The sequence below is a fragment of the Pantherophis guttatus genome, chromosome 1 (assembly GCF_059756535.1).
Source record: "Pantherophis guttatus breed Tessera chromosome 1, ASM5975653v1, whole genome shotgun sequence".
Classification (NCBI taxonomy): domain Eukaryota; kingdom Metazoa; phylum Chordata; class Lepidosauria; order Squamata; family Colubridae; genus Pantherophis; species Pantherophis guttatus.
In genome coordinates this window covers 251,135,733-251,157,408 of record NC_142063.1, presented here as the reverse complement: position 1 = coordinate 251,157,408, position 21,676 = coordinate 251,135,733, and the positions used below count along the sequence as shown (strand labels likewise).

The 21,676-nt window shown below is 39.8% G+C and overlaps 1 protein-coding gene across 1 annotated transcript in view; it reads left to right on the top strand.

Moving 5' to 3' along the window:
* The window catches only part of MAN1A1 (mannosidase alpha class 1A member 1), a 64,680-nt gene that overhangs the window by 20,919 nt on the left and 22,085 nt on the right, over positions 1-21,676 (top strand). Inside the window, exon 3 of the mRNA XM_034418704.3 lies at positions 16,553-16,668. Within this exon, the coding sequence (XP_034274595.2) occupies positions 16,553-16,668 (116 nt within the window). The remainder of the gene's footprint in view (positions 1-16,552; positions 16,669-21,676) is intronic.

Here is a 21,676-nt window from a genome sequence, read left to right as displayed (position 1 = left end):
TACATTAGAAGCAGTATTTTTGACTAGCTGCAGTGACATGTTATTGAAAATGTCTGTGTTTCTTTATCAAAGTTTAATTCTATGGTTATATCTTTTTTTATATATTCAAAGTTTATTTTCATTTTTAAAAATTCAATACTTTACATATATACATACAAGGTTATTGCAACTAATGTACACAAATCTGCGCCTATACCACTAATACAATCCATTTCATTTCCTTCTCTTTTCTTTCACCCAATTATACCATAAATTCCAACATTTGTAATAATCAGAATCTTTTTGGTTCCTAAGTAATTTCGTTAACCGATCTGCCTCTGCGCATTCTGTAATTTTCCAAATCAATTTATTTTCTGTGAGTATTAATTCGTTTTTCCATTCTTGCACGTATAGTATCCTAGCTGCAGTAGTGATGTGGAGGATCAAGTACCATTTTTCCTTAGTTATTTTGTCTGGTTTCATTCCTAATAAAAAAATCTCTGGTTTCAGCTCTATATTATATCCTGTAATTTCCACTATCCAGTTCCGAACCTTGGACCAATATTTGCCTGCTTTGGGGCACGTCCACCATTGGTGGCAGTATGTCCCACAACCATTTCCACACTTCCAGCATGCCGGAGAAACTCCTGGGAACATTCTTGCGATTCTCTGGTTATATCATGTCTACTGTTAAGAAAATTAGCAGCACTTGCAGACAGGATGAGAGGCAATGTTGCTTCATATTCCAAAGTTGGCAGAAGAATCTCTAACTTGCTATAGCTTTCCCCTTACATATTTTGCTACAACTTTTTATATATTCCCTATGTATAAATCAGCAAAATAATCCAAACAAAGGAATTGATAGAAACTGTGAGATCCTGATAAGTTTAGTGATCAAGAGATTGAACTCTTAACCGCATTCAAGGACAGGACTACATGCAATGATCCATGCTATTTGTTAAGATATAGACATTTAACAAAAGCCTTGAGTGTAAAAAGGAATAATTTTTTGCACTGCATGTTTGGAATCAGCTAAATATCAGTCTTAGCTGAGCTCCATCTGAGAGACTTAATCACTTCAGTGGTAGAAGAAATTATATGTTCAAATCATACATATATTAAAAAACCATTTGCCAGAAAATGTTACCATGTACTACACACTTGAACAACATCTATGTAGAAGTACAGAAAAGGTCAAAATGGTGGTGGATGAAAGGTTTTCCTAGTTTCCTGAGTGTCCTAGGTTATAGGCTAGGTAAACTGGGAAACTTCTACAATATTGCTTCTTTGCCATAGTAAATCCTGGTGCAAACCACAATTTTTCATCAGCAATTTTGTTCTCCCTCTGCTCATACGCTCAATTCCATGGGCTAAATGAACATAATATGGAAGCAGTACCTTGGGGGCCACTGAATATCCATCAGAGGAAGCCCATTGACTGAGAGTATTAATAAGCATCTATGAGAGCTCCAAGCATGCTTTTTTGATTTGGAGTTCTGAAGAGACATCTGGGACGGCCTCTGCTGAGTCTGGAAAGCCTTAATGTAAGTTTGGGAGGGACTGTGTATTTGGCAGAGATATCTGCCAATGCATTTCTAATAGCATCAGAAATACTCTGGTGAGACAGAGAGTGCAGAGGAGAAGAGCAAGCCCTCTAGGAGACGTTTTACCAAGGAGACGTGTTTAATAGGCGAACCTGAATTAGTTAGAAATCAGCTCAGTTTCCATAAAGCTCAAATTATGCATAACTGCAAAGACATATCAAGAATCTACATAAATATTAGCAGATTTCCCTTTGGCTAATTCAAAGGCACATGTTAGCACATCTAGCTACTTGAGTCTGCCATTTAAGCAAGAGAGAAGAAATAGCATGTGATAACAAAAAGCTGATGGCCCAAGGCAGAGATCCACAGACTAAAGAGCAGCAGCTACTGTGCCCAATCATGGAGGAAAAGCAAGAGCAATGAGATTTTGCTGTAGCAGGCCAGTGGTCTGTTTTGTTCCCTGTGCTTCGGTGTTGATAGATTGAGCAAAGGTATAGAGTTCATGGCAAAAGAATATGAAAGGCAGTCAGGAATTTCCACAGCAAAAATAGGAATGAACATAAATGTTAAAGCCAGAAAAGAGGATTTTGGAAATTTAGGCAATAAAAGGGAGTAGTAGAAGTTTTCGGAGGAGTTAGCTACAATAACTCTGCTAAGTTCAAAATCCACTGGCAGCAATTGCCCATTCTCTCAAAAGTGTACACCTCTGCTACAGAAGTACGCAAGAGAAATTTAACATGGAATCAAAGTGAGAAAGAGAGCCTACCTTGGGAAAAAGCATGACCTAGATAATGCACAGAGGTTTTTCAGAGCTGCAGCTTGGTGTTAGAGACCTTGTGTCCTTTCTCAGCTGTAACAAACTGTGTCAGTCTGGCAAGTTTCCAGAAGAAAGAAAGCCACAAGGAGATCATCAACATACTGAATTAGAGCATAAGATGCAGGACAAGATCAAACCGATTATACAGGTACTGTACATACAAAACAAAGCTGATTATTAGGATGAATAGGTACAAAAAAGAAAAGTTTACAAAGACTCATGACTGAAAAGTTAGGAGCATATAGAAAAATCCTGACCAGAATAGTGTGGGGGTTTTGAACCACAGGAAAGATGGCGATCATAAGTCTATTTGTCATTCTCAGATGCTACACAAAGTGCCATTTATTATTCTACCACAATTTTTGAATGAGGAAGATTGAAGATTGTTGCTTCTAGTGATTACAATTATACCCTGCTTCAAGAATACTTCAGTTACTGGTTTAATTCCTTCTTTAGCTTCTGGGTTTAAGGGATATTTCATTTTCCTGGTTAATGGGTTTTTTTTTAGTCAATTGGAATTTAAAGTTTAACAGATAGAACTGAAAGTATGCATCCCATTTCATTATTAAAATGTTTTGTCCACAAAATGTAACAACTTGCTTCAACTTGTAGTCATCTAAAATGTAAGGCTGGCTTACCTCCCGAAGAAGCATTGCAAATAGAACTATTGTTGCTTTGTCATGCTGGGAAAGTATATCCAAATAAATTCCATTTAGTATGTAATATGTAATGGCTGTTAATTTGCATAGCCAGACCCAATTCTGAGGCCATTTGCTACAGAGATATATTGGAAATTCTGATATCCTGAGAGTAGAATAAAGAGCAGGAGTATCTAGAAGGCAAGGGATAGTTTTTCCTCCTATGGTGCAATCAGCAAATGGTTCAGAGACAGAAAGAGATAAAAGAAGGTGAGATGCTATTACTTTCACCTGCATACATCCTTGTGCTATTTTAGGACAATTTGTCTCCAAAGCCCAGGATTTCCATGGGAGTAATGTGATCTTGAGGGGGGGCGGTTTGACCCTGAAAGGATAAATCGAAGACTTGTTCCAGATTTTGTTGCCTATTGCTATATTTAGAGGTGTCCTTCTTTTTCCTTGTCTATGAGTTGGAAAGTGGGTAGCCTCAATTGAAGAGCCGTAAACAATGTCTTCAGCTTTTCCTTTCCTTATCTGGAAACTTTTGAGTTTGAGTGGTTGTAATAATCTCATTAATGTTTTCTCTGTAAGATAATGTAATATCTTCCAGCCCAGTAAAATAGATTTTAAGTGCAACCACTACAAAAGTGTTACTAAAATTTGGGCAAATTGCTTTAAGTCAAAGAGTCCAGAGTGCTGCTGGATCATAGTTCTTAAGCAATCCAAGAAATCAGCTGAGTATTCCCCTTTTTGCTGCCTATGTTCTGTATTTTGTGCCAATCTTTATTAGGGGGACAGATTATCAAAATCTAAAGTGGTTTTTCCTGTGTTCAGGAGGGACCCTTTTGGGGGACAAGGGTATTCCATAAGGCAAGCACCACAGCAGAAAAGGCCCTCTTCTTGGGAGTGAGCCCCCCAGTTTGCAAATGGCACACAACATGGAGCCATGCAAAGGCCTTCTGAGGCACACCTGCTTTTTGAGCAGGAGTCATGAGTCCAGAAGAACTTCCAGATTGCTTACTGGGACAGTGCAACCCCAACCCAAAACCAAAGATGGTAGAACCATAACTGGCAGGTCCCAAAATCTCACCCCTATATGAGCTCACCCAGCAGCCTCATGTAGATGTTGAATAAGAGCGGAGAGAGTAGAGCACTGAATTCTGCAGTGCCCCCATGGTCAAATGATCAAAATTTAGGGATTTGGCAGCCCAGTTTAGAACACCTTGTTAGCAGCAGGAGCAAGAAGATGGCAAAGGTGAGCTGAGACAGCAGGACAGTAGAGGGCCAAAAAGGCATACCGTGTTTCCCCGAAACTAAGACATGTCCCGATAATAAGCCCAATTGGGCCTTCGAGCACATGCGCTAAAATACCCCCCCCCAAATACTTAAATGCATGCGGGGAAAGGGAGGGGGAACATCAGAGCTGCTGCCGCCCGAGATCAGCAGGCCAGATTCAGTGAGCCGGATGCACCGCTGCCACTCGGGAGAAGAAGAGAGAGAGAGGAGGGGCTGTGAGAGACCCCATTTCTGACATTCTTCTCCTCCCAGGCAGTGGCAGCGCATTCAGCGTGGTGGGACCGGAAGTTGGCAAACGGGCCATTTCCGGTCTCCGGAGGGCCTCAGGGGGGAGGCCATTTTCGCCCTCCCCAAGCTCCTAGAAATTGGGCCCACCGTGCCATCACGTGCCAGGAGTGGGGGGGAGCGCATTCATGCGCAGGGGCGAGTCACATAGAATTATGGGTGTGGGCATGCATTTGCGTGACACCCCCCCCCGCTCCTAGCATGTGATGACAAAAAGGTTAGCCATCACTGCACTAGACCAATGATACAATATTATTTAAGGGAAAAGAATATCAATGAGTGAGAGTCATATGTTTCAGTTTTTATTTGTTTTATCTTTTAACAATAGCCTCTGAATTTAAAGCATTTCATGTACAACTGTGTACTGTCATACTATATGACAAAAGATGGGGATCTGAATCTTTGCAAGCTTAGTGTTTGAAATATGTATTGTCTAAGGCTTCATAGAGTTCTCCTGTTACCAACCGTATTGCCATTAACCCTTGCCCTTGCTGGGATTATTAAGTATCATAATTACTGTAAATTAATTTTAGTGGATGACTGTTTTGATTAGCAATTCAGAACTGCTACTTTTCCTCTTACTTTAGAACTACAGTCTGAAATGTCAAGGTTGAAAATTAAATGTCAGACTCTTTTCTGTCGGACCTTCCATAAAATGACCTTCGTACATGTTCTTCATTTTTGGCAACACAATGAACAAACAAAACAAATAAGGTTCAATGCAGCAGAAAAGCAGATGCCGTACCATATTCTTGCTAACTCAAAGCTTATCCTTGTGTAATTGGAGGAATATATTTGCCTGAGCGTACCATGTGAAATAGTACCAGATCACTCATTGTACCTAGTAGTAAATGTTAGATTATTTTCTATTATTTACTATAATTTCAGTATCTCTGTCACTTTCTGGCTTTATGGAAGGAGCCTGCTCATACTAGTTAGGAACAAACGTTAGCAAAATAACTGTTTCCAAATTTGCCAGCTTAAAATTTTATAAAGAAACATTTTTAGAGCAAAATTGCCACAGCCCCATTGGAGAAGTGCCAACATTAATCACAGAATCATTCCATTGCAAAGAGCCTTTTAAGTATTGAGACCAAGCTCAGTTCAGAAATCCAGATTAAGACATCTCTGACAGATGTCTCTCCGGCCTTTGCTGGAACACATCCAGTGGCAGGGAGATTATTTTACTTTCAAACAACTATCTACTCGTACTGTTAAGGAACTTCTCTATCACCCCAATTTATGGGACACAGAACAATGATCTCAAGTTAACAAGCGGGGAAATTCCAGTTGAATGTTACAGAACATTTCCTAATAGTATTACAGACTGGTTGATCGAATTAACTGACCTGAGTTGATGTAGCTAATTCTTTATCCAGCAAACACTGCCAAAATATTAGCTGGACAGTAAACTTTGCTGCACAGTGTACTTTGCTGCAACATTTAATAAGTAGATAATCAGACTGGAGTTAGTTATCTATTCTTAATTCTTTGTGTGTGTAAAAAATTAAAAAGATAACTGAGTTAGTAAAAGGAATGGAAACCTAAAGTTTCCATAATACTGGACCAGAAATCATTTGTATGTTATCTGTTTATTATCAGGACACCCCACCTTTCAAGATGACTAATAATTAAATGTAATACAAATAATTGTAATTGAGTAAGTATCAATATAGTGCACTAAATATAGTGCACTAAAAAGGCAACTCCTCAGCCATTTTTTCAAAGCACCAGTGTTTCAATACTTGGTTTCTCATGGAAAGCAGGCATTCTTCTGCAAGGCATTGTGATAAGAGAGATGTGAAAACACAGCCATATAACTTAAGTCACGAAGTCTAGCAGCAACAAAGCTTAGGTAATAACACAGAGAGAAGATACTTGGGTGTGGACTTAACTCTGGGATAGCCTAGAGAGGAACTGAAAGGGCCTCCTCCAGACAAAGCTTTGAAGAATAGCTGTTCCTAGATATAGCTGCTTGCATGTTTTCCAGGGAGAGCAGAACTCTCTGAACCAAATTAAGAAAGAATAAAGGGAAGTGGAAGGAGAGGAAACCATAAAACATTTATGTCATTGCTCTCCCTAGCTGTGCTCTAATGAAGATAAAAATCATTATTCTTTTATTGGTGTAGAGTTAACCTAGAATTTAGAATTGGAGCAAAATCTTAGTGTGAAGTGCTCATTCTCCTCCAGTCGGGCACGGCAGTCAGGATGGGTGGTGACTTGGCAGAGTTGCTTATTGGACCGGGTTATCTTGAAGGTCGGAAGTCTCTCCTCCTGCCTGCTGACTGACAGTTTTTCGACTCGGTCGAGTCAGGACCGGTCGTGTTTAGGGAGACTTCTGCAGTTTCAAAAAAAAAAAAAAAAAAAAAACTAAGAAAGAGAAAAGACGCTAGAAGGACGTTTTAAAGAAGCGAGGCTGCTCTTTCTTTCAGCGTTGTAGCTGCCTAGCTCCGCTGTTGCCTCGCTAGGTGGATTGCCGGCTGGCGATCCACCCGCCGCGCGCACGAGTTCGCTCCGCCGCGTCGGCCATTCCGCCCTACAGCTGAGAGGAGGCATATTTAGATCGAACGCCGGCGGCTAAATTGAGCGTGTGACAGGATTCCGCGCTATTCCAGTGCCTTGCCGGCTGGCTAGCACTTGGATTGTAAATCCCTTTCACGTGAGCCTCTGGACAGCGGAGCGAGGCTAAAAGGGATAGCGGCGATAGCGTGGGCGCTGAAGAGCGAAGCGCGGCGCTTTGGGATAGCGCCTGTTCAATTGGCGCGTGGGCGGCCTCTGCTCTATTTCAGGTGCTACGACCGGCTGGCTAGCACTTTGGCCTTATTGCCCTGTCCTTTCCATCGATCGGGCGCAGTGAGTACGTGGTGATAGTGGGGCCTATTGAGTAGAGATACAAGCCGCCATTTTAGAACCTTGGACTGATTAGCCGCCATTTTGGTGTCAAGGTTGTGAATCATTCATCTTGTCCCAGCGACCATTTTGTACTATAATCGTTATGGCTGAGATTTCTAAGGCTAATAAGAGCAAGAAGGGAAAACGCCACCACCATCAGCGAGACCCCTTGGGGGATGTCTCCTCTGGCTCACAAGCGAAGAAATCTAAATCGAGTACTTCCCATGAACCACCTATGTCCAGGGATGAACAGAGGAGGCACAAGGCCATAGAGAAAGCATGCAATAAGGCAGCTTCCTCCTCCAAAACGACTACGCAGGATCCTTCAAACCCAGAATCTCTTCAGGCTCCTGCTAGGGACGAGGCCTTAGCAATACCCTCTCCTATTCCTCCTCTCTCTCCTGATATCTCAGTTACAGGGGATTCCTGGGTACCTGACACAGCCTCAGTTTTTCCAACTGCCGCCCCTGTGGTAGCTCCCGCCCAAGGGGATCACATCTCTAGAGCTGTCTCTACTGGGTTGGAACATCCGGAGCTACAGGCCCCCCCAGAGCAGAGACTGGATGTCACCCCGGCCTTAGCTCGCTTAATTGCGGATTCCATAAGACAGGGCATTGCCCAGGGATTGCAAGAGAAAGCATCTTCGAAAGTTTCAGAATACCTAAGCCGCCATGCACCTTCGGTTAGTTCTCAGCCCCTTCTATCTTCTTCTCAGGCTCCGGCTAGGGCAGCTTCTCCTTCTGGGAACAGCCAGGGCTCTCTTTCTGGGGAAGAAGACCAGGCAATCATAGACAATGACTTGTCGGAGGATGAGGGCTTAGCGCCTGATCAGCCTGCCTTTGTCAGTTTGTTCCGGCCCCAGATGTTTAGGTCCCTCTTGCACAAAGCCCAGATAACCACAGGGCTGGGCCTTCCTGCAGCCTCCGACCAACCTCAACCGGGGACTTCAACAGCTTCTTCTTCCTTATTTGACGTGCCCACGGTGCAAACCGAGATAGTCCCGGCTCCTAAATTATTTACAGAGGTTTTACAAAGACAATGGAAGAATCCGAGTACAGGGCCTATCCCTAACAGCCTAGATAGGCGCTTATTTAACTTGGCAGCGGAGTATGCCTCTCTTTTGCAGGTCCCCCCTGTGGACGCACCGGTGGTGGCCTTATCATCTCCTTCTCCTGCTTCGGGTCCCTCTGAGGAATCCCTGCGTCCGGAGGAGAGGAAGACAGAACGTACTCTCATCAAGGGCCACCAGGCGGCTGCCTGGTCCGCCCAAGCGGCATCCTCTGCATCGTTTTTTAACCGGGCTTCGATCCTGTGGCTGAAGCAGTTGCAGGAAAGGATTCCAGCCTCTGAGGTGAGAACACACCATGACATTAACAAGATACTGGCCGCAGTGGAGTATTCTGCGGATGCCACCTTGTCTGCAGCCAGATTCTCTGCCAAGGCCATTGGTGCTGCGGTCACGTCTAGAAGGCTGCTTTGGCTGAAATATTGGCAAGCCGACGCTCGTAGTAAATGGCGCCTGGCTTCAGCCCCATATTCATGTGACAAGCTCTTTGGCCCTGCCTTGGAGCCTCTTTTGATCGAGACCCGGGATCACCGGAAGATCTTACCGGCCATGTCGCGGAGATCGGACGGTCGTTCGTCGGGCTCCTTTCGTGCGCAGTCCTTTCGAGCTTCAGACGGCGGCTATTTCCAGCAGAGGTCCCATCGTGCCTTCCAACAACGTGAAAACTTCCAAGATTCTCAGGTCAGGCAAGGCCCCAGATACCCCCCCAAGAGAGGTCAGAGAGGCGGTAGGGGCCGGCCCTTTCGACGGTCTCGTTAGAAGCTCTTCACGAGAGGAGCTTGGGGGTCGCCTGGCCCTTTTCTCCCAGGCCTGGGAGGATACGGTTTCTGACACATGGGTAAAGAATACCATTAAATTCGGCCTTTCCCTAGAATTTCGGTCCAGCCCACCTAATAGATTTATTCGTTGCCCAGTGTCTCTTGATAGTGCCAAGGGGCCCCTGGTCTCCGCGGCAATCCATCACTTGTTAACCATAAAAGCAATCGAACCAGTGCCTCCCTCCAATTTAGGCTTAGGGTTTTACTCCAGGTTATTTTTAGTTCCAAAGTCCTCGGGGGGCTGGCGGCCTATCCTAGACTTGAAAGCCTTGAACCGGCACATAACTTACCGCCGGTTCAAGATGCACTCCTTGCAGTCTATCTTGCTGGGCATTCGGGAAGGGGATTTTTTATGTTCCGTGGATTTAACTGAGGCCTATCTCCACGTCCCTATCCTTCCCGAACACCGTAAATTCCTCAGATTTTGTTTCAACAATAAACATTACCAATATAGGGCTTTGCCCTTCGGGTTGTCCTCGGCCCCAAGAACCTTTACAAAAATTATGGCGGCCCTTATGGGTTATGTGGCCACGCTTCCAATTAGAGTGTCCTTTTATCTGGACGATGTTTTGATCTTATCCAGGTCTTTGCAGCAAGCACACTCGGACCTATCTAGGACCCTTCAGATCCTCCAGTCTCATGGCTTTTCTGTTAATGTCGCGAAGAGCCATTTATCCCCTTCCACCCGGATCCTTCACCTGGGGGCGGTGATTGATACTAGGTCCTCGGAGGTGTTTCTATCCCCTGACCGGGTTGACAGCCTTAGAGGGTTAGCTGGCCGGGTCCAGAGCCAAGGGTCTTCCTCTATCTTAATCTTATCCCGTCTTCTTGGCAAGATGGTCTCCTCCTTTGGGATAGTCCCTTGGGCCCGTTTGCACAGTAGGGACTTACAATGGGCCCTACTGCCCTTCCAACACTCTCACAGGGACTCTTCAGCCACGATTCTGGTACTTCCACCCTCGGTGATACGGTCTCTGTCCTGGTGGACTTCAGCAGCACTACTGAAAGGGACCAAGTTCCGAGAACCGAACCGTCTTCAGATTACAACAGACGCCAGCTTGTCTGGGTGGGGAGCCCACCTGGGTCCCCACCTGGCGCAAGGCCAATGGACACCTTACGAGCAAAGGATGAACATCAATGTGCTCGAACTGCGGGCCATTTTCATGGCTCTAAAGGCCTTCGAAACCCATGTGCTAAGTCGGGACATCTTGATCTTAACCGACAATGTAACAGCCAAGGCGCATGTGAACCGTCTTGGGGGCACCCGCTCCAGGGTTCTAATGAAGGAGGCTCGGAGGTTAGGCCTCTGGGCGGAGGACCACTTAGCGTCAATGCAAGCGGCCCATATCTCCGGCGTTCTGAATCGCACAGCCGACTCCCTCAGTCGGGCACCAGTCGACCACTCAGAATGGTCCATTTCTCCTCGACTGTTTCAGGAAGTGACTCTTCGTTTCGGACTCCCAACGGTGGATCTATTCGCCAGTGCCACCAACCACCAGCTGCCTCGGTTCTTCACCAGGTTCCCCTGTCCCGGGGCAGAGGCGGTGGATGCCCTTCGGAGTCCGTGGCCAGCCAATCAACTTCTTTATGCCTTTCCTCCAGTCAACCTGCTTTCCAGGGTGGTACGGAAGTTGATCCAGGAACGCGCGGAACTGATACTCATCGCTCCCTCTTGGAACCGTCGCCCCTGGTTCGCAGATCTCAGATCTCTGTCGGTGGAGCCTCCTTGGCAGATCCCAGACGAACGGCTGGTTCTCAAGCAGGGACAGCTGGAACATCCAGATCCGCTCTGGTACCATCTCACCGCGTGGCGATTGAGCGGGAGCTTATGACCAGGCTTCCCCTGTCGGCCGGTGCTATTGCAACCATCCAGGCAGCACGACGAGCTTCAACCACCCGCATTTATGAAGCTACCTGGCGGGCTTTCTCCCTGTGGTGTGGAAGGCAGCTCGTATCTCCTACTTCGGCATCAATTCCCTGCGTCATCGAGTTCCTGCAGGAAGGCTTAGTCTCTGGTCTTTCTCCTAATACGCTTCGACGACAGGTAGCAGCACTTTCCACGGTTTTATCCGGCTCCTCGTCTGAGCCACTGTCACGGGACCCTCTGATTCGCCAGTGTTCTTGCTTTCTTAATTCCTAGAAATAAAGGAACCCGCCCTATACTAGTATTCCAAGTAGCAGCTCAGCCTACTTTATTTGGCTTTAGCTCTTCAAAATAATTGCTTCCAAATGTAATTGCTTTATCCATGAAATTGCTGAGCTCCTGATTTTTCTTTTGCTAGATCCTGGCATATGCAGCCAGTATATGCTATATAGCTACTAAATGTAATAAAATAACATGAAATCATTGTATTTTCTGATTCCACAATACACTTGGTTTTTTAAAAATAATTTTAAATGAAGATTGCATTCAATAAATAAAACTAATACAACTGCTTACTACAGAAATACATTTAAAGAATTACAAATTTGAAAAAGTACAGATAAAAAGTTACTTTTGCCTTCAGCCTCAGCAAGCATAATCAACATTAACAATGTATTACTGTTAAAATACAACCAAACATTCATTCCCTGTAAGTCTATCTCTAGATCTTCATCTCTCCATATTAATCAAAAAAAGTCCAGTGAAAGTAAAAACATAAGTATTACAAACTATATTTATTACACCCAATTTGAATCCTCCCATTTATATTTGCATCTAGATTTCCATTTAAACAAATCCCCCCTTTCTTTACTTCAGTCTAATCCCAGTAAAATAAAAAAATAAAACATTACAAAAAATAACCATCATCATCCAGTCTCAATCAAAGAAACTAATAAACATCACCAGAAATAACAACCTATTATTTGTATTCAAAAACTAAAAAGATAGTTTTAAATATTAAATCCTTTACATTCAGTTTGAATCATTCTTTTTATATTTATGTCCATTTCTATTTAAACAAATCTCCTCTTTCTCTAACAATCCCAATCCAAAAAAATTTGAACCTCATCAAAAACAGCAAACCATTATTTTAACCATGATAAAATAAATAAATTTTACTTTTTTTTCTTATTCCCAGCAATCTTTAAACTCAAAAAGAAATTTCTAATTTATGCTTTATCATACAGGTAATCCTTAATTTACAACTATTTGGTCATGTGATCAGAATCTGGGTGCTTGGCAATTTGTTTGCACATATACCAAGTATTCCACAATCATATGTGTAATTTTCTCTGTTGACTTCCTTGGAAATCAAACATTGGCTGGCTGAGTGAATGAATGAAAAGACTGCCTGCCAGAGAGATTCAGCTCTATGAAGAGCTGAAATCCTTTGGTAGGCAGTTCTTTTGCTCTATTCTCTTAGCAACCTCGGAGATCACTTAACAAGTGCAACTGGGAGTGCAGGGGTTGTGATCATTGAGCAAAGGAGTCACTTGACATGACTGACTGAAATACATACGGTGTTCTCAAGACCTCTCCTTGATCCGCAGAGAATGTTTGGCAGTATGGATCCAGCATCTAGCTGCCTTCGACCATAATGCCTCCTGCTAAACCATGGAACATTAGTTCAACGTTTATTACTGGATGCTTCTCCCAGATTCCATAATACATTTTAGTGGCATTCTAAAGTTGTACTTGCATAATAAACCTGAATGAACCTCAAACAAAAGATGAAAGATATCAATTATTCTAGTTACTCTTGCTATTCATAGAATTGTACTAAATTGCATTTGATTGAAATCAATGTCTCCCATAGTTGATAATGCAGAAGAGTTGTTAGCTGTTCCTTGTGATTTCAAGAATTGCTTCACTTTTCTTTATTATTACATAGAAGAAAGCAATAACCCATTCTGTTGGAAATGTTTTAGTTTGGGTTCCTCTATACAGTAGGTATCTAGATTTAAGTACATAACTGATCCTTTTCTATGCCTTCCTACAAAATTGTCAGTTCTACTACCATACTATTATCTTCTGTGTGTCATTAAAAAGGCTGCACTTTAGGCCCACTGAGCATGCTTACTCTCACATGGGTTTCAGGATGTGGATGAAAGATCTCTTAATATGGTTTAAATATCTTAAATTTCTCTTTAAATTGAGAGCTTTTTAGAATTTGTTTAATTGAAATATTTGTAAATATTCATTGAGGTCAATATCCTTTGCATTCAAAAGCTCAAGGTAGCATGAATGACCCTCCCTCACATTTTTAGTAATTTCCTATCATATTTAGATCTTAATAATATAAATATTATGTATGTTTATTTAATAGTAAGTCTTACAGAATGAAGTGGAATTCATTACCTAGTAAGTGTGATATGGATCCAACCTGAGGAGAAGGACTGGAAATACTTAAAATTAAGACATTAAATATTTATGCTCATATATCATGCCAGCTGTTGGCATACATATGTACTTCCTAGCAGTAGGTGCCTGGAAAAAAAAATTAGATTTCGTTGATATTGGTTCCTTTCCAGTTACTCGATTTATCTTCTGTAATGTTCAATCATTGTAATGAACAATTAGCTAGTATAATTAAATTTCTATTTTCAGGACTATGAATTTCTAATGTCTGAAAACCATTCAGTATAAAAAGTACAGTACTGTATTGAATTTTTTGCACATAATATTTCTCTGCATAAGCTTTCTCTTGTCATTTTACTATTAGAAAGCCTATAATTCTTTATCCACATATGGTGGTATAATGTAAGAAATGTCTTTCATAGATAAGCACTTCTGGTCTTTCCATATGTTTAGTATCCTCCCTAATGATGTCAACTTGCTAGCTTGGTTTATCCTGCTAATCTTTCTTCGCTGTGCTCAGTTGTGCCTTCTATGTTATGTCTCTTCCCTCTGTCCTTTCAACTTTGATCCCAGTGCATCGGGAACCTGCAAGTTTTCTACCTCCAGAATACTATGGGTTTTTTTTGTTTGTTTGTTTGTTTTGGGGGGGGGAGTTTACAGGCAGTAATGCATTCAACAGATATTGTGAATTAGGAATAATGAAAGATGGTCATTTATACAGCATCTGTTTGAAAAGTCAAGGCCCAAAGATGTGTGATTTCTGCTCAGCACAACACAGTTAAAGGTCAGACAACATTAAGTTTTTTGCAGACTATCACTGCTTTTAGAAATGATTAAGGAATGGTCAGTAAATTGAATTGTTTACTGGAGCCATAAACTGGAGTTTGTATTTATAACCTTTAAACTACTAAAAATCCAGCAACATTTTCTTCTGGTAGTTTAGATAGATTCTAAGATTCATTGGTAAATCAAATAATTTTATTCTATATGAGCCATGCTCATTTTAAATAGAGTTTTGTCAGGTTGCAAATACATTTCTTACATAATTTTGTTTTTTAATTTGTTTGAACTATGATGTAAGATGTTTTTGAAAAAAAGAAGTAATCAGAATCTACCTTCCCAATATACAGTATCTTGTTTAAAAAGCATTGCATATTTGTGAATAAAATAAATAACTACATGATGATACTTTTTCCAATTTTCACTCCAAATTGTTACACACTATTTTACTGAGTACAGTAGAGAAAAACAAATTTGATGTGAAGCAACTCTGGGCTTGTACCCAGAATAAACAGTAGAATAAAATGCCTATGGATTAATCAGTTACTTCCCTGTAAATATGTAAAAGATTTAAACAGAACATAAAAATTTTAAAAATGCATGATATACAAAATAGCCTAGATTTGTTTTTACATGAATTGCAATGTTCTCTTTGCTCAGTATGTGCTGATTTCAATATTTACTTCCTGTTTTGTTTAATATAACATTGCTCAACTAACAACACAACTGCTTTCTCATAAATATTAGTCATGCTTTCTAGTTGAAGAGAGGAGGTGATGGCTCAGTGGTTAAAGATGCTGAGCTTCCAGCTGACAATCCAGATTCAAGATCTGAATGCTGTGCAATGGGGTGAGCTCCCATTCATGCCCCAGCTTCTGCCCACCTAACAGTTTGAAAGTATGCAATTGCAAGAAGATAAATAGGTACCACTTCAGTGGGAACGTTACGGTGTTTCCTGCACCTTGGCGTATAGTCATGCTGGCCACATGACCGTGGAAATGTCTTTGGACAAGGCTGACTCCCTTGGCTAAGAAATGGAGATGAAAATGGCTGCCTAGAGCTGGACATGACTAGACAGGGGAAACCTTTACCTTTACCTTTTCCACTTGAATCCTTGACAACTCATTCAGTTTTTCCCTTATTCAAATTTAAGGTGTTGTGGAAAAATTGAAAGGTTCACATACACAACAGATCTGGAATACTGTAGTATTATTGATTTTTGAGGTATTGGTGTAAGATATTTTCATAATGTTATTATTGCCAGGGGTAGCCCAATTAACTTGGATAATACTGCCAGAGAAATAATATTCATCATTTCTAGGCATTTTAATGTGCCTGCATTGCCACAAAAGTATTTTAGATGTATTTCATCAGCCACTGAATGTTTTATCATCAACATTGAGAGCTTTTGATAGTTTAATGTGGTAATAGAATCTGTTAATCAAAATTAACTAGAACTTTTGTTCCTGGAACTGATTGATAAACAATTAGAAAAGAGCTACAGAAGTTGAATTTTCTTTTTTTATATGAGTTTATTGAATGCATAAGCATGGAAAAAATTGGCAATACCTGAAGATAATAGAACTTGCAAAATATCTGTGGAGATTCTCAGTCATCCAGGTCATAGTTGTCTTAATAATACTTTTTCAAAAAAAATTTCCTCCCCCCTCCTTTAGAAAAAGCACCTTTGAGACATCTTGCTAAAATGTTTAAACTGATGTTTGGTTAAGGAAAAGATCATAACTACATTTATTGATAACTGGAAACCCACTGTGGACTTTTGTGTAAAAAAAATTTAAAAGTGAACCTATAATTTGGTTTTGATATCAAATAGGATAGATTATAGAAAGGAGTCAAATATAATTTGAATTATTACTAATATGAAGAAAATCAGAAGCTTCATTTTATTTTTCTTTATATATTTTTTTCTTGTCTGTACTTTTAGCTTTTTCTTTTTTTTCTTTTTCTGTTTTTTCATTCTATTTCAGTTTTTGTTAGTTCTCATTGTTAAAAGTATCAAAAGAAATTATGCAATGGACTAGAGCGGTTAACTAATGGTCTAGAAATTTAAACATGAATATTGTTATAACTTCTCTCTCCACAAATATGGAGGAATAAAAGAACCTTGTCAATAAAGTTGCTGACTCTTTTTCAGGTAATATTCAAGGAGCAACTATCGTTGATGCCTTAGATACACTGTATATCATGGAAATGAAAGAAGAATTCAAAGAAGCCAAAGAGTGGGTAGAAAAAAACCTTAATTTTAATGTGGTGAGTACCTGTAATGTTGCTTCTGTACACACAGTTTGCTGATATGACTGAAAGAATGTTCATTTGTCTACATTTTTTAAATCATTCTTCTCAAGAGAAGGCAAGTTCTGATAAAACTGATAAAAAGGTGAAAAAGTTTAAATTGATTAAAATTAAAAAGATTAAATAAGAAATTACAAAACAAGATAATAGGCAATGTGGGGATTTTCTCTCTATCCCGTCAGCCACCTCGAATTTAGAGCACCCCTATCAGAACACCAGGTAGCCAGAAGAGTCAGGTTTAAGGCTATTCCGGAAGGCCAGACTCATGGAAGCCGATCTCACCTCCAGTGGGAGCCATAGCCTTAGCTTCTCTTCTGACTCTGTGGATATTTGTTTATTTAGAATGTCAATTCTTTTCTGCTGCTTGAAATATAATACATAGATAGGTGATTGGATCATTTTTAAATGAAAAGCTACAAACTGCTTTAAGTAGTGTCAGATTATACAGCTACTGTTCTGGAAACAGTATGTGAATGGGAAAGCAGAATATGAAAAATAATAATGTGTTTTTAATGTTTTTAAAATGCTTTTATAATTGTTTTTAGAAAAAATTTATGTCACTGTTTGTATTATTTCTGTTGTAAGCCGCCCAGAGTCCCTTGGGAGTTGGGCGGCATAGAAACATGATTAATTAAATTAAATTAAATTAATTGTTTAGAGATTAAACAATTAGAGATTGTTTAGAGATGAGACCTGGCAGCAGCTATGGTCAGTTCACAATTTCTAATCTCACATATGTTTTAAAGAATCAGTGTTGCCCACATATTTCAGAACACTTAAAATGGAAGAAAATACTTCTCTCAGAAGTACTGACTTGCCTAATTTATTTCCTACATGATTTTTATGCAAAGATATTTTTGCCATTAACATTATAAATGTAGAATTTATAGTTACCTATTGTAAAATGATCTGAAATGGTATAGGGTCTCCTGTTTGAGCATGGGGTTGGACTAGAAGACCTCCAAGGTCCCTTCCAGCTCTTTTCTGATTGATTGATTGATTGATTGATTGATTGATTGATTGATTGATTATGATCCATAGTCCTCATACAAAGGGAAGAAAAAAGTCATTCAATGAGGCCCCTCAAAGAAAAAGACGTGACTCAAGGAAATAGGTGTGTCTCAATCAGAGCTATAAAAAAAGAGCTTTGACTTCTGTTGCTAAACAGCTTTCCAGTCTTAAACCTAACCTGCATGGAAATTTAGCATCTGAAGTCAGCTTGTTTGTTTTCCTGTGCTCTCACATTCCTGCACTGTAATAAAGTGCACTCCTGCCATAAAGTAATCTGTTAGGTCTGACCTCCTGTACTTGTAATTACTGGCACAGGACAGGTTTAAACAGCCTATAACTTATCATGGAAGATGTCTTCAAATTATAGTGGATAGTTCACTGGTCATGTCAACTCATTGTACATGACTGCTGTGGGGGAAAAAAAACAAATTTCATGCTAGGAGTTCCTTTAAAAAGAGGTCAACAATAAACTATTGTTAATACTATAATACCCTTATACAAATATGTGTTGTATGTGTATCTGAAGGACTTTATACAGTCTAGTTGCCACAGTTGGAGAAAAGGATATAAGAAAACATACCAAAAAAAAGTGACAAAAATCATCGGGTTCAAAATTTTCTATATGAGAAAAACCAAGAATGTCTGGGAATCTTTAGCTTGGAAAAAAAATAACTGAGCAGGGACAGGGCCATCTAATGAAACTGATTAGAATTGACAGAGAGAAAACGTTATTCAGTAGCCTGTTATTCATACATAACAAACCTATGGAATTCATTACGGGAAAGTTGGTGATTACCATGTAATTACCTTTACATGGTGATTCAAATGGCTTTAAAAGGGCTTTGGATAAACTAATGGAGAATGGGTCTAGCCAGAGCTATTGTTATTGAAGGTACAGTGCTAATTCTCAGCAGATACCCCCAATTACTGGTTGCTGGGAAAGTGATGGGAGGTGGGTGTGTCTACTGCTTGAGAAACAGCCCAGAAGCACCTTGTTGGTCAATGTGAGAAATATAAACAGAAATAAAGTGAACCTTGACCTGACTAAGAGGTGTTTGTATGTACAGGTCAGAAAGAAACCAGCATGCAATATTCAGGCAGTGAGACTAGAGTTAAGACTCTTCAAGCTACAATAAATGCTTTTTTTCAAACAAAACAACATATGACACTGACATACAACATTGTGAGCAATACATCAACATTTTTGTTTGTAATAGCTTCCTACAAATATAAGTGAGGATTTATTTTAAAAGCAGAAATTGGCAACTCTGAGAACAATTTTCATTAAATGTGTGCTATTCTAAAGCATAATGATAATTGTTTTCAAAATCTGATATGAGTAAAAACAGCATAATTTTCAACTAAGTACACATTGATTTCTTAAAATTGCTGTTGGAAGCTCCATGTCTGGTGTTACACATGATATTTATTTATTTATTATTTTGATTTATATTCTAAGATTTCAACCTAGAGCATTCACAATGCCTAACAACAACAGAAACAGTTAAAACAGAAGCCAGTATCATCATTAACCTCAGAATAATCATTCAGCTCAAAAGAATCCTGAGGGACTCAACAATTCCACTGCTGTGAGGAAACAGCCATCTAAATAGAAGTGGAAGCACTCTAATATATTGAACCTCTCATCCTAACACCAACAGCCTATCCAGAAGGATACCATCATTGATGGAATCAAAAGCTGCTGATAAGTCCAGCAGAACTAACAGGGATGCATTCCCCCTAGTTTGGGTTAAGTTAGGTTGGGTCTTTTATGGCTCAGGTGATCCCACAGAGGAGGAATGGGCAATTAATTTTCCCAAGGGACCACTTGAGAAACTGAACTGTTCTGGAGGGCTGCCATTTTCCACCACCACTGCCTCTCCCCACCAGACAGGGACAGTCGAAGGGCTAGATGTGGCCCATGGACTGTAAAATGCCCAAGTCTGCTACAGAGCAACCAAAATAGTTTATGTGCCATAACGAGACTTCAAATAAAATCGAAAAAAGATCTAGAAAATGTGTCTCATCCAAGAGACCCTGGAGTTGATCAACCATCCACCGATAATGAAGAAAGAAGGAAGAGCATATTAGCCACTGACCTAGAGCTGTTTTCATCCTCTGGGACCCCATTTGGTTTCTTCAGAAATGGCCTGAGAATTGCCTCTTTTGAAGAGACTGCAACTACTTCCTGCTTTTTCTACTGTATAGTGCAATATTAATGCAGTATCAGGGGTTTTCAATTCAATTGTGTAGAATGTGAAGGATATGTGTTTTTGATTTTTTTTTTATAGTTTTCTTATGTATGATATACATTGAAGATGGCATTTAATTTCGTTGTACGAGGTGCAATGGCAAAGTAAACTTAAAACTTTACTGAAGCATTTATAACTTTTTGGAGTTCACCCAACAGCCCCTCCCTATTAAATTAAATAAAATGAGAAGGGCAAGGTTGAGTACCTGGTGGTATTTCAAACACTTCAGCTCAACAATTGAAACTCATGCAATAAAACAGAACAAAGTGGTGCTCTGGACATTTCTGCTTCTGGAGTTGCTTTAGGTGCAGAGACTGTGTGCTGTATGTTATACTGGAATCAAGAATAGGGAGCTGGCAGTGAACACAATTCTTTTACCACAACTACCGGTAATATTAAAATTCTATTACCCTAATGTTTTATAGCATAGTTTTTATGTATACATTGTATGCATAATAATATATAATAATTTATGTATGCAAACGTATTCCTTAGATTTTTGAACATGTTACTTATGTTAGATTCTGCCCAACTTGTTAGTCCGGAGAGAGAAAATATATTCTGCTTTCACTTGTATCTCAAGATCCAAAGCATTTCATTTCTGAGATTTTCTTCATTATTGATAGGTATGGCCATCTGACTGAGTATTCATTAGATTCCTCCCCCCATTTTTTTACCCTACTAACCTAATCTTACACCCTTCTCATACAGATTTTCTAGGTATAACACAGATATTTTTTTCACCCACATGGTTTCCCATAGCCCTCCTGATGGGTTTGAGGATAACTGCTAAAAATAAAGGTTTTCATATCAGCCCTGGACACTATCTTTTTTCTATGAGTCTCGGGAAACTGTAAAATATATTGTACCAGAGTTGAGATTGGTACAATTATTATTAGCTTCAGGAAATTTGCTAAAATGTTTATTTGGAGGTAAAATTTAAAACAGTAGTATCTTCACATGGTTCTGTAATTCATTTCAGTACTCATAATCATTTAACCTATGATACAATTGTTTTCCATAATTTTCTTGAGGATTATATTAAATTATATAGTATACAAAAATTTTCAATTTGCAGAGAAAAATCAAAAGAAAAGAAGTACAAAAGAAAAACAGAACAAATTCTCAGCAAGAATAATCAATATTAATAATTTCACTGTGCCTTAAAATTTAACTAAATATTTCCATACCTCACCCCATTTTCTATAAGCCCATCTCTATATATTCAACTCCCATTATTAATCAAGAAAAGTCCAGAAAGGATGATCAGAAATAACAAATATTTGTATCTCAATTTCCATTTAAGCAAATTCCCCCTAATCCCTCTCTTCAAATAGGCAAAGTCCATCCCTAATTAAAAACAAACGTAACAAACATCCAGTCCCAATCAAAAAAACATTAAACATCACAAGAAACAGTAAACCATTATTTATGTATAAAAATAACATATTACAAATAAATCCATTGCAATAAAATTAGATATCACCAGAGATAGCAACCTATTATTTTAACCATAATTAAGTGAACCAATTTTCTATTTTTTCCTTTCTCTCAGCAAATAAATTTCTGACATTTGATTTTTCCTATTCTCTTTGGCTCTTCACTCAAAACTCTTACCATCTTTAACAAAGTCCTTTTGTAATTCCAGTATAGTAAATCCAGCAAATCCCTCATATTCCAATATAAGAAAATAATCCATATTG